The sequence below is a fragment of the Gossypium hirsutum genome, chromosome A13 (genome assembly GCF_007990345.1).
Source record: "Gossypium hirsutum isolate 1008001.06 chromosome A13, Gossypium_hirsutum_v2.1, whole genome shotgun sequence".
Taxonomy (NCBI): Eukaryota; Viridiplantae; Streptophyta; class Magnoliopsida; order Malvales; family Malvaceae; genus Gossypium; species Gossypium hirsutum.
Window position 1 is genome coordinate 55,549,591 of NC_053436.1, and position 14,729 is coordinate 55,564,319.

General features: G+C 35.4%; 1 protein-coding gene across 1 annotated transcript; it reads right to left on the bottom strand.

Moving 5' to 3' along the window:
- Positions 1 to 632: 632 nt before the first annotated feature.
- On the bottom strand, positions 633 to 4,193 carry LOC121212305 (uncharacterized). The gene is made up of 5 exons (XM_041084764.1): positions 4,086 to 4,193; positions 1,579 to 1,697; positions 1,397 to 1,494; positions 880 to 1,004; positions 633 to 794 (listed from the first exon to the last, which is right to left on the bottom strand). Exons 1-5 carry the CDS (start codon positions 4,191 to 4,193, stop codon positions 633 to 635), a joined length of 612 nt encoding a protein of 203 aa, XP_040940698.1.
- Between the last annotated feature and the right edge of the window lie 10,536 nt (positions 4,194 to 14,729).

The window sequence follows — 14,729 nt, forward strand, 5'->3', positions numbered from 1 at the left end:
TAAGTAAAATATTTTTATTATAAAAGAAAACAGTAATCCAGCCAGAAAGTTTAAATAGGAACTCCAATTAATATAATGGAGAAAAATCGACTCTACGGCTCAACAAACACAATCAGACCCAAGGGAGCTGTTCTGCTCATATTTGCCATGAAATCAGCAGCCTTATTATTCAATTTTTTTGATAGTGGTTACTGTATAGGTTTGATATTAATAGCTTGTGGTGTATTCATATTTTCTATTTTCATACACTGTTAAATACACAACAGGTCCAAATAACAATCATTTACAACCATTTAAGGTAAGCCAAAACAAAATCTTTGTTGCTGTACATGGATAAGATAATACTACTAAGGCAGCCTAAAAAACTCGTATACTAAATTAACCATATGTTAGAACCCAAGGCCAAATGCAATTATCTATTACCTTATTTCATCATTTTGCAATATGCCTAGGTCGAATCCTAAGTACGGATCAATCCGTCTATGCTATGTGCAGGTTCGTGTTATGATCCTAAACTGCACAGTTAAGGGACATGTGAACTCATTTTCTGTAAATTCACTCTTAAGTTGACCATCCAACTCGGAGAAGGTAATGTTGAAATTTAAAACGCCACAAGAAAATGTATGAATCTCTTACCATGGCTCAGAGTTATTGCCAAGATAATTTCTGACATACCATGGCCGGGTCCAACCTTCCTTCATTGCAATGAGATTGAGACGTACAATCAATTTCTTCACAGCATCTTCTTCTGGGTTGCTAACTGGATCTGTTGACGGATTTTGTGCGGAAGAACTCTGAAAATAGTTCACTAAACATGTTTGTCCCAATTCTTCAAAACAGAGTTCGAAGTTGCATATTAAGGTGTACCATGAAACTTACCTTCATGTCTTGATACAATTTGAGAAATTTCAGAGCCTGCTCGTACAATCCACAATGATAGAGGAGAATGCTATAATCTCTCATTTCCTTCGGATTGGTTCTTAGAAGAATAAAGCGTTCACATGCTGGAAATATGGTAACAATTTCATCATAATAGAAGTACATAAACCTTGACATTACATCAGAAATGCATTGAGCCATACAACTTCATGAGCAAAAAGAAGACGAAATTTTACCTAAAGCAGGTTTGAGAAAGGAAATTCAAAATCGGAGAAAAAGGATAATGAACTTAATAGCTGAAACCAAAAGCTTTGAACTGACAAGAAAAGGAAGAAAGATCAAATGCTAAAACTAGAAATAGTGCAAATAATTTTTTGAACCCTTTCTGTTGCAAGGAATGAGAACGAGAGAAGGAACGCACAATAATAAGTTTCAATTATCTTTACATTTAATGATCTTGATATGTGATACCTAAAATAAAAAAAGTATTTACTCATGCAACACCATCTAATCATACCAGATAAAGCACGCCTCATATCCCCAAAATGAACACTGGTCCAGACACCCCGATCTAGCCTATGTTGAGCAGCCTTTGCAGATGCAAGCCGATACCCACTACATGAAATAAATGTGAAATCATAACCTAGAACACCAAAATAACATCTAAATACAGATTGAATTGAAATATAGATAAAATACCTATCTTCAAAGCCATTAAATTTATCTATACAGTTAGCAGCATTTGCTACCGTTAAGAATAAACTATCAGCAGTACCACGTTGAAATGGCCAGAAAGCATCCTTTAAATTTCTTAAAATCTGCAATCATGAAACTATCTGAGAAGAGAACAGATAACAAAAACCAAAGGTAAAAGATTACAAAATGAAGAGAAAATGCAATATCCATAACAGAAATAGATTAAATAAAAAGGTCAAAGTTTGAATGTATTGAAGATAAATCTCCCACAAATACCCAAAAAAGGAAAAAGATTAGCTTACCCATACAAGATTTGAACTTAGACTTACTAGATTTCGGTGAAAATCAAAGGGATGGAGATTTAGAGATGGAGATTTAGAGAAGCAAGAAATGCAGTGAGAGAGATGCTGAGGATTAGGGATCAGTATGGCGACACGGAAATGGTGGAAGGATTTTGATTTGGGGATTTCGATTTGGGGGAAAAATTAAATATGTTTTGGGGATACCGATTTTAGGGGGAGATTTTAGGGGGAAATTTTAGACGTTCCAATGGGTAAAGTTTGGGGATAAAATTAATAAGGGATTTTGGGTTTGTGGTTTAGGAGAAGCAAAATAGGTTTTTAGTAGAGTAAAACGGCATAGTTTTGTTCTAAGTAAAATGATTTTTTGTGGCGTTTTTATGAAAAACGCCACTATTGCTTATCTTTTGCGGCGTTTTTCAAAAAAACGCCAAAAAAAATCATTTTATTTATTTTGCTTAAAATCCCTTATTTTGTGTGGTGAAAATTATTAGTCAAATGATTTTATAAAATATTTATTATTACTATTTTTATAAATTGGATTTTTATAAAAAAAGACTAAAATTTTTATTAAATGGCTGTAATTAGAGAGACGAACAACATAGTAGGGGAGAGTAAGTGGTTGTGGTAGGAGGGAGGGAGCGATTCTTAAGGCACCTGAAATGGAAGAAAGAATAAGAGGCACCAATGGGGGAAAATTAAGGGTTTAACGGGGGAAAATTTTGGGGATAAAACGCGTGATGTTTGAAGGAAAATATTTTTTGCGGCGTTTTCATATAAAAACGCCACTATTGTTTACTTTTTGCTGAGTTTTTCATTGAATAAAAAAATGTTTGAATATATTAATTTCCTTTTTAGACAAAACTTAAAATACTAATTTATTGAATTAGTAAAATTTATTTGATGATGTAATGCTGATTATATGAATTTTCTCTGTAGACAAAGCCTAAAATACTAATTTAAATTTTTGTTTTTTAGTGTTAGATTTTATAAAAAAAATGTTGACTTTTTTTTGTCACTTTTGCTCGATTTGAATATATAGTATTGAAGTCGAAGCTATTAATTTCCTTTTTACTTATTTGAAAAGATAAAAACCAAAATAATAATTTATATTTTCTTTTGGTTTAATGTATAATTTGGTACCCGAGTTTGATATTTTTTAGTATTTAATTCGAGTTTTAGAGTTAATTTGATGATAATTCATGTTTAGATAATAATATTAGTTATTAATTTTTGCTAAAACAACCCTAAAATCATAATTAAATTACATCCATAAATGAAAATTTAAATAAATTCACAATTCACAATTGGCGTTGAATGTTAATTGCTAAGACTTAGTCAACAGTTGGGTGACATCCCAATACCATCAAACATGTCGTCTAATTTGTATGCCAACACACCAATGTTGTTCAATTGTAGTTCATGTTTCAAAGGTTTAGACCTTTTTCTTCCCTTTCAAACCCCATTCAGTTTTAAGCTACACTCTTTCAAATTGAAATTCTTTAATTGTATGTGATATCGTTTCAAACCCCATTCAGTTTTAATTCCATAATTTATTATGAACATAAGCTTTTACATTAATATCTATGTATATACACATCAACATCCATATGATGTTTTTTGGAGTTTAGGGTTTTAAGAGTTATAGTTTAGTGTTTAGGGGTTTTTAAGATTTAGAGGTTTAGTGTTTTAGGGGTTATAGATTAGTGTTTATTATTTTTTTGGGGTTTTGGATTTTAGGGATTATATGACTTTTAGCGGCGTTTTATCGAAAGCGCCGCTAATGCTCTGGTTTTTAGCGGCGTTTTTCCAAATACGCCGCTAATGCTCTGGATTTTAGCGGCGTTTTACCAAAAGCGCCGCTAATGCTCTGGTTTTTAGCGGCATTTTACCAAAAGCGCCGCTAATGCTCTGTTTTTAGCGGCGTTTTACCAAAAACGCCGCTATTGCTCCGTGTTTTATAATTTTTGCGGTGTTTTTTGATAAAACGCCGCTAAAGCCCTATTTTCCTGTAGTGTCTTCCATGTCCAAAACGACAAAATCCTGCTCCGCAGGAAAAATAAATCAACCTTCACCTAGAACATCTTCAACCATTCCTTATAGAAATCCATAAGTTCGATCAGCTAACTACGGTTTTATGTCTTTAATTCCTAGCTTATTATAGATAGACAATGGCATTAACTTGATGCTCCTCCCTATATCACAAAGAACCTTGCCGGAAAATTGAGCACCAATTGTACATGGAAAGGTGAAGCTCCTTGGATCACAAAGCTTTGGTGGCAACTTCTTTTGCAAGATAGCACTAGATTCTTCTATCATAGCCACAGCTTTAATTTTCAAAACACCTTTTCCTTGATAGAGTATCTTTTATGATCTTAACATAACTTGGCATCTGCTCTACAGCTTCGGCAAAATTTATATTTAAGGACAACTTCTTGAAAACATTGAAGAATTTTTGAAAGTGTTTCTCTTACTTCTTCTTTTGTAGCTGTTAGAATTAAGAGACCCGAATTCTTATTTAAATAAAATACGATGGAAAATAAAATAAAATTAAAATCCATATAGAACTAGGCTTCTTTTATTTTATTTTAGAATAAGTTTTTTTAAACCTTATTAAACTCCATCTATTTTATATTGACTAGAATAAGGTGTTTCAGTCCTACTAGAATATGGCTTTACAAGCGTATAACTAGACATAGTCTATTCTTCTTGTATTGAATTCAAATTTTTTGACATAGTAAATTTTCTTCTCCTCTGCCCGTGGTTTTTTCCCGAAAGGGTTTGCACGTAAAATTTGTGTGTTCTTTATTTTATTTTTATTTTATTTTATTTTTCACAAATTGGTATCAGAGCTTCTGGGTTGTTCATCTCAATCACAGTAATGACGTCTTTGAAGTATGAAATTTCGCTGTTGGATCGCAACACCAGATTTTCATTGTAGCAGATTAATATGTAAGCAATTCTTGCGCAGATGGATCTGGAGGATGCCCTACTAGGGATAAATAAGATGCTTTCAATATTAACAGATGAAGAGAAGAAGCGTAAGGATAGAAAGGCGTTAAAACAATTATATATGCATTTGTCCAACGAAATTTTACAGGATGTGATGAAAGAGAAGACTGCCGCTGCATTATGGAAGAGGCTAGAACAAATATGTATGTCGAAAACTCTAACAAGTAAGTTGCATATGAAGCAGCGTCTTTATGCTCATCATTTGGAGGAAGGTGCGTCTATACACGAACACTTAACAGTGTTTAAAGAAATTCTCTCAAACTTGGAGGCCATGGAGGTTCAGTATGATAAGGAAGATATAGGGTTGATTCTACTTTATTCGTTGCCCCCGTTTATTCAACCTTTAGAGACACGATTTTATATAGCCGCGAGTCTCTCACAGTTGATGAGATTTATGATTCTTTAACCTCGTATGATAAGATGAAGCATCTTGTGGTTAAACCCGACTCTCAAGGAGAGGGTCTCATTATTCGTGGGAGACAAGATTGGAATGCTGATGATAATCGTGGTAGGACACAGGAACGGAATCCTCATGGTAAATCTAAGGGTAGATTGAAGTCTTCAAACAGAGGTAAAACTTGTAACTTCTGCAAGAAGAAAGGGCGCATTAAATCTGAGTGCTATAAGCTACAAAATAAGATTAAAAGGGAGGCTGCGAATCAAAAGGGAAAACAACCAAAAAATTTCAGTGAAGCTGATGTTGTAGAAGATTACAACAATGGTGAACTTCTAGTCGCTTTTGTCAATGATTCTAAAGGAAGCGAGGAGTGAATACTTGATTCAGACTGCACCTTCTACATGAGTCCCAATCGCGATTTGTTTACAACTTACGAAACAGTGTCTGAAGGTTTTGTTTTGATGAGAAATAATGCTTCGTGTAAAATCGCAGGTGTTGGAACAATTACAGTTAAGATGTTTGATGGAGTTGTCAGAACACTTAGTGACGTACGACGTGTTCCAGAATCAAAAAGAAATTTAATTTCATTGAGTACTCTTGATTCAAAAGGGTACAGATACACAGCTGAAAGTGGGGTTTTAAAGATTTCCAAAGGGTCCCTTGTTGTGATGAAAGGGCAGAGAAAGATTGCCAAGTTATATGTTTTGTAGGGTTCTATTGTTACTGGTGATGTAGCTATCGCTTCCTCTTCCTTGTTAGATGATGATATTACTAAACTTTGGCATATGCGCTTAGGGTATATGAGTGAGAATGGCATGGCAGAATTGAGCAAAAGAGGACTTATTGATCAGCAAGGAATTTGCAAACTGAATTTCTGTGAGCATGTGTTTTTGGGAAGAAAAAGAGAGTTCGATTCACTAAAGGAATCCATAACACGAAGGGAACGTTGGAGTATATTCATTCTGATCTGTGGGGGCCATCCAGAGTGCCTTCGAGAGGTGGAGCTAATTATATGCTAACCTTTGTTGATGATTTTTCCAGAAAAGTTTGGGCGTTTTTCTTGAAGCAGAAAAGTGATGCGTTTTCTGTATTTATGTAACACCCCGTACCCGAGACCGTTGCCGGAGTCGGACACGAGGGGTTCACAGACTAAATTCGCTTACTATTGCAGTCCATTTTAAAATTTTTCCAGGCAGTTGGCTAACTGCGTCACTGTCACCTTAAAAATCATATCTTTAGTTTCACAACTCGAAAATCAGTTTCGTGATTTTTCCCTGAAACTAGACTCATATGCCCATCTACATATTTTTTCTAGAATTTTTGGTTGGGCCAATTAATACAGTTTATTAGTCAAAGTCTCCCATGTTACAGGGATCGACTACACTGACCTTTGCGCATTACGACTTGCATATCTCCCTGCACAGAGCTTCAATACTGATGCCGTTTGTTTCTATAGAAACTAGACTCAGAGAGGAATCCAGACATATATGGCATGACTCCTAATTATCTCTGGTTAATTTATAATGAATTTCCAAATTCGGAACAGGGAATCCAGAAACCGTTCTGGCCCTGTCTCACGAGAACCTGAATATCTCTTAAGATACTATCCATATGATCATTTCGTTACTTTCCTATGAAAATAGATTCATCAAGGTTCGTTTACATAATTTATTCACTATTTAATTCTAATCCTACTATTTTTAGTGATTTTCCAAATCTACATCACTGTTGCTGCCAGCATCTGCCTTTAAGGTAGACTTTACCAATTTCATAGTTTCCATGATTCAACTAGCCCTTTTTGCATAAATAGCACAAATCATGATAGCGATTAACCATTCCATACCAAATGATTATAACATTATGCTCGAACATATATAAGCCATTTTCGCATGGCTATATACATTAACCAAAATATTCTTCCGCCACTAGTCTATTTTATACATGCCATAAGACAATCCGAAACATAGCAGTACCAAACAGTGGATAGTGATAGTGTGACTAGTTGCTGACGATCCCCGAGCCTGTAGCTTCGCAATGAGATCTATAAAACAGAGGAAACAGAGTAAACGGAGTAAGCATTACAATGCTTAGTAAGTTTTAAGCAGTGTCAACAGATAACAATCAAATTATAACATAGTTGTTCGTATTTTTATTTCACTCTTCCTTCGGGCATACCATCCCTTTACCGAATCTGCACATCTCGTATACAATAGGCAGATAAACTTTCACATAAAAGTGAGCTCATGTGACATAGATATATCGTATGATTTCACATCACCTCTCACACTGATCCGATGTCACATAATCATAGGAATAGTCTCATAGATTGCTCTCGTATGCATCACATAACTACCTTATGATTTAGTGCAAATCAAGCTCACATATAAACTTGGAGTACATACCTGTTTAACCTTTCGCATTGAATATATTTATAAGCAATTCTTATTACGAAGTCTTACCCGGACATAATCTCCACACGAAGTTATCGGGTCTTACCCGGACAAAATCCCCACACGTAGTCATCGGGTCTTTAGAGCTCGGATATAGTACAAGCACGAAGCTTAAGGACATTAATCAGTGATAATATTCTCGCATAAAGCCTGCGGGGTTTTAACCCGGATATAGTACTGACACAAATGCCCTTCGGGACTTATCACATTTATACACTTTCACATCCATCACGTTGGCCACTTGGCCCTGTCACATATATATACACTTCCACATTCATCACATCGGCCATTAGGCCTTATCACATATATACACTTTCACATTCATCACATCGGCCATTAGGCCCTATCACATATATATACACTTTCACATTCATCACATCGGCCATTAGGCCTTATCACATATATACACTTTCACATTCATCACATCGGCCATTAGGCCCTATCACATATATATACACTTTCACATTCATCACATCGGCCATTAGGCCTTATCACATATATACACTTTCACATTCATCACATCGGCCATTAGGCCTTATCACATATATACACTTTCACATTCATCACATCGGCCATTAGGCCTTACTATCATTTCATATTCGAATACTCATAAACTTACAATATCACGATTTAGAATTCAAGTATGGGTTTAATCAATAGCTTATGAGCAACTAAAACAAGTTTATCAAGGTTCACAACATAATCTCAAATTCAGCACAAGCTGTTTTTCCTGAGCAATAGTCACTAAATTATTTATAAATGGAGCTACAAAACTCCAAATCACTTTCCGTTAATTTTTCCTGAATATAGACTCGTATATCTTCCATCCATAAAATTTCCAGAATTTTATGTTTGGCCAATCAATACCAGATTTTTCTTAAAGTTTCCCCTGTTTCACTGTTTGACTAATCTGACCACTCTTCACTACGAATCAAATTTCTCATTTTACAGAATTCAAAATGTGTTGTATTTGATTTCCTTTGAAACTAGACTCATTAAGGAGTCTAAGCATATAAATTTTATCTTATAACCATTTTTGTACAATTTATAATGATTTTCTAAAAACAGAACAGGGGATTTCGGAGTCATTCTGACACCGTCTCACACAACTTTAAATATCTCATTATCGGAAATTCCTTTGCTTACACGGTTTCTTTTATAAGAAACTAGACTCATTAAGCTTTAATTTCATGTCTCATTCAGCCTCTAATTCAAGTCCATGAATTTATGGTGATTTTCTAAAGTCACGTTACTGCTGCTGTCCGAAGCAGACTATTTCAAATTACCCTTAAATTCCCAAGCTCAAACACTTAAGAACTTACCATTTGAGCTTAGAACATATCATGGCCACATCTTATCTTATTAAATCAACTCATCATGTCCTATTATAATTGAATTTACGCAACGTTTAAACACTTAAAACTTACCTCGGAAGTGGTCGACGATTAGATATCCACGGCTATTCGTTTACTCTCTCTTTTCCCCTATCCGACTTTGATCCTCTAAGCTCTTGAGCTTAACAACCAATATGCAAGATATCACATATACATAACTTAGCTTATGAGAACATATGTATTACATCATAAACACATCTTTTACCAATTACCTCACTTAAGCCAAATTTTTATGATCAACCACAAAAAAATATACCACAATTCATACTTCCAAAATGAGCTACTTCCATGGCCGATTATATTTCATCATTAACATATCTCATTTTCGAATCATATAATCAATATCACATACACATCACCCAAACACAAATCATACCTATCATATAACAAGCATAACAAAATAAACCAACCATGTCAAATATAACCATAATTTGATCAAACCTTGAAACCGAACTTAACAAAATAAACAAGCCATTGAATGATTAGAACTTGAACTAACCACCTTCTTTATACATAATCTTCCAAAAATTTCAAGGTACTTACCTCTTCCAAACCTCAAAATTCTAACTTTAATCTATGGGATAAGTAGAGTTTGAACTCATCATCTCAAACATGCATAGATTTTCAAGAATCATTCAATACATACCTCATTCTAGCCATCTTCTAAGCCAAAAATCAAGGCAACCAAACCTTCTTCTCCCTCCCTTTAGGCTACGGCAATGGAGGACAAGGATCAACCCACTTTTGATTCAATTTTCTCTATGACCGAATGCACTTACCTCAAATTTTTAGCTTGCTATCTTGCCAAAATCCTCAAAACATATTTCTTCCTTCTATCATTTTTTTTTCGGTCAAGAAGAACCGATTTCTTCTTTTCTTTCCTTCTCAAGTCACGGCAATGGGGGGGGGAGAACATGGATGAGACAACTTTGTTCTCATCACCCCTCCCTTTTCATTTCTTTATTACTAACCCTTTATTATATTCTTTCTCCCATAACACACTAACACAACATGTTTCCCACATGTTTCACCCCATAACATTTTGTCCACTCTCATGCTCATGGCCGGCCACTACTAATTAGGGGGGGGGAAATTGACATGCAAGTCCCCCCTTTTTCTTACATGCACTAATAGATCCTTATGCTTTGACCTATCACATTTCAAAATTTTCTCACATAAGTCCTATTTACTAAAATTCACCTACAATTAAACAAAATTCAAATATGAAATTTTCACACATGCATATATACATATAATAAGCATCAAATATGACAGCTAATTATTTTTATGACTCGGTTTAGCGGTCCCGAAACCACTTCCCGACTAGGGTCAATTTTGGGCTGTCACAACTCTCCCCCACTTAAGAAATTTTCGTCCCCGAAAATTTCTACCGATGCATAGTTTAGGATAACGTCCTCTTATTGAATTATATCCATATAAACATTAGCTCATCGATAGCAATTGTAATTCATTACTGATCTCGCATCGATCCATAAAATCATTTTCTTATCCTAAGACAAATACATAAACATTTCTACAAGTATGCACATATATCTCATTTTCTTGATTTCATAAGCAATAATCGCTTAATTTAATTCACAAATGCATTTCAAACACATATTAAGCACATATTTACATGTATAATTCACATCATCAACCCACATATTTGTAACCCACATTTTCATTCATGTATAAGCTGTAATCTGACCAAAAGTACACATATACTCAAACATCCCAATAAATATCCTTAATAACTCCATCGTATCTCACTATTCAACTTATTTCATTTCCAAAAGAAAAGTCAACTTTCACGTACCTGAACATTTAGTTCATTTAGCACATTCAATCATAGTTAACGTTACCCGTATACAGTCGAATAGGCATAAAGCCTAATATAATACTCTGGCATGAGATTTATTCTAGCGCATAACTCGTATATCCAAAATTATCAACATTCAAAAAAATTCTTTCAAACTTTCGAATGTCGAAACTTAATCAAAATAATTTCTTGAACAAGATTAACAAAATAGTGTCCATTCAGCAATAGCACATATAGCTCTTACAATGCCATATCCTAGATATGGTCTTACATATTCTCACATATCGAGTCGATGCCATGTCCCCGACATGGTCTTACACACTATCTCAAATCAATGCCTTCGTCCCAAACGAGGTCTTACATGAATTCCACTTCACACACTTAGTGCCCACTGACCGATCTCGCACTCATAGTGCTCGGTTAAAGGAATTCGCACACACACAGTGCCTCTAATTATTCACATACATAGTGCTCTTATTCATTCGTTAATACACGTTGATATGACTTAACCAAGTCTATAAACATCATGTATGTACACTTTTAAACATATCATCTCATTTAAATTTGAATTCGTATAGTAATGAATACTTAAACTTTGCTCAAATTACCGGCACGAAGCCTACTAGGCACGAAGGCCCGAATACACGTCACCAGCATGATTGCTCTTCGGGACTTAGCCCGGATATAACACCAGCACGAATGCTCTTCGGAACTTAGTTCAGATACCTCACTAGCACGAATGCTCTTCGGGACTTAGCTCGGTTTTAGTAACTCGCACCAATGCCTTCGGGCTTAGCCCGGAATTAGTAACTCGCACAAATGGCTTCGGATCTTAGTCCGGATATGGTCACTTAGCACAAAGCCTTCGGGACTTAGCCCGGACATCATTCAAATAACCATGCACATTTAACAATAAATCATGGCACATTCGTATTTCATTTTCGTTAGCAAAACTCAAACACAAGACACTTATCATTCTTGCAATTTCGGCCCAATAGCCACACACAAAGAGCATGATTTTGATTTGCTTAAAACATGATCTAATCAAATCATAATTTAAGCTCTATTACTCAAGAACTTACCCCTTTCCGCTGTCCGAAATCGACTCGGTAAGGTCGCACCCTTAATGTAAATAATTGATAGAAATATATATATAGTGAGTTCGCACACATAGTGCTTAATAATCAACCACGCACACTTAGTGCCATGTACTTTAAACTCGCACACTTAGTGCCATGCATTTCAAGCCCGCACACTTAGTGCTGAAAACCAACCACTCTATACGCTTCACTGCCTTTTTACATTCGACAATTTCGTCTCTACATACATATACACATATAGCAATACACATTAGTATGTCATTTACATTACTTGAATACAAACACAACATGTTTATCGACCATTCAACTTCCAGTTCCATGGCCACATACAAAAATCACATTTATAGTCATAACACTCCTTCAAAATTGCATTACTTATACCCTTATAATTCAATCCGAATCGAAATTCAAATACGAGTACATGATACGTACCTGATCAACTTAATAATTTAGGCATATCTAAATGAAGTTATATCGCAAATTCTCATAGTCAGAAGCTTGCTACAGCTCGATCGGGATCAAGATTCATTACAATACAGCAAACACATTTTAATAGCCAAAAATCATCACACTATCATTTTATCACTTTATGGCATGTATAAATAGACTCACGCGTGCTACGTTAGTCCTAGAACCGACTAAACCGTAGCTCTGATACCAATAAAATTGTAACACCCCGTACCCGAGACCGTTGCCGGAGTCGGACACGAGGGGTTCACAGACTAAATTCGCTTACTATTGCAGTCCATTTTAAAATTTTTCCAGGCAGTTGGCTAATTGCGTCACTGTCACCTTAAAAATCATATCTTTAGTTTCACAACTCGAAAATCAGTTTCGTGATTTTTCCCTGAAACTAGACTCATATGCCCATCTACATATTTTTTTCTAGAATTTTTGGTTGGGCCAATTAATACAGTTTATTAGTCAAAGTCTCCCATGTTACAGGGATCGACTACACTGACCTTTGCACATTACGACTTGGATATCTCCCTGTACAGAGCTTAAATACTGATGCCGTTTGTTTCTATAGAAACTAGACTCAGAGAAGAATCCAGAAATATATGGCATGACTCCTAATTATCTCTGGTTAATTTATAATGAATTTCCAAAGTCGGAACAGGGAATCCAGAAACCGTTCTGGCCCTGTCTCACGAGAACCTGAATATCTCTTAACATACTGTCCATATGATCATTTCGTTACTTTCCTGTGAAAATATATTCATCAAGGTTCGTTTACATAATTTATTCACTATTTAATTCTAATCCTACTATTTTTAGTGATTTTCCAAATCTACATCACTGTTGCTGCCAGCATCTGCCTTTAAGGTAGACTTTACCAATTTCATAGTTTCCATGATTCAACTAGCCCTTTTTGCATAAATAGCACAAATCATGATAGCGATTAACCATTCCATACCAAATGATTATAACATTATGCTCGAACATATATAAGCCATTTTCGCATGGCTATATACATTAACCAAAATATTCTTCCGCCACTAGTCTATTTTATACATGCCATAAGACAATCCGAAACATAGCAGTACCAAACAGTGGATAGTGATAGTGTGACTAGTTGCTGACGATCCCCGAGCCTGTAGCTTCGCAATGAGATCTATAAAACAGAGGAAACAGAGTAAACGGAGTAAGCATTACAATGCTTAGTAAGTTTTAAGCAGTGTCAACAGATAACAATCAAATTATAACATAGTTGTTCGTATTTTTATTTCACTCTTCCTTCGGGCATACCATCCCTTTACCGAATCTGCACATCTCATCATATACAATAGGCAGATAAACTTTCACATAAAAGTGAGCTCATGTGACATAGATATATCGTATGATTTCACATCACCTCTCACACTGATCCGATGTCACATAATCATAGGAATAGTCTCATAGATTGCTCTCGTATGCATCACATAACTACCTTATGATTTAGTGCAAATCAAGCTCACATATAAACTTGGAGTACATACCTGTTTAACCTTTCGCATTGAATATATTTATAAGCAATTCTTATTACGAAGTCTTACCCGGACATAATCTCCACACGAAGTTATCGGGTCTTACCCGGACAAAATCCCCACACGTAGTCATCGGGTCTTTAGAGCTCGGATATAGTACAAGCACGAAGCTTAAGGACATTAATCAGTGATAATATTCTCGCATAAAGCCTGCGGGGTTTTAACCCGGATATAGTACTGACACAAATGCCCTTCGGGACTTATCACATTTATACACTTTCACATCCATCACGTTGGCCACTCGGCCCTGTCACATATATATACACTTCCACATTCATCACATCGGCCATTAGGCCTTATCACATATATACACTTTCACATTCATCACATCGGCCATTAGGCCCTATCACATATATATACACTTTCACATTCATCACATCGGCCATTAGGCCTTATCACATATATACACTTTCACATTCATCACATCGGCCATTAGGCCTTATCACATATATATACACTTTCACATTCATCACATCGGCCATTAGGCCTTATCACATATATACACTTTCACATTCATCACATCGGCCATTAGGCCTTATCACATATATACACTTTCACATTCATCACATCGGCCATTAGGCCTTACTATCATTTCATATTCGAATACTCATAAACTTACAATATCACGATTTAGAATTCAAGTATGGGTTTAATCA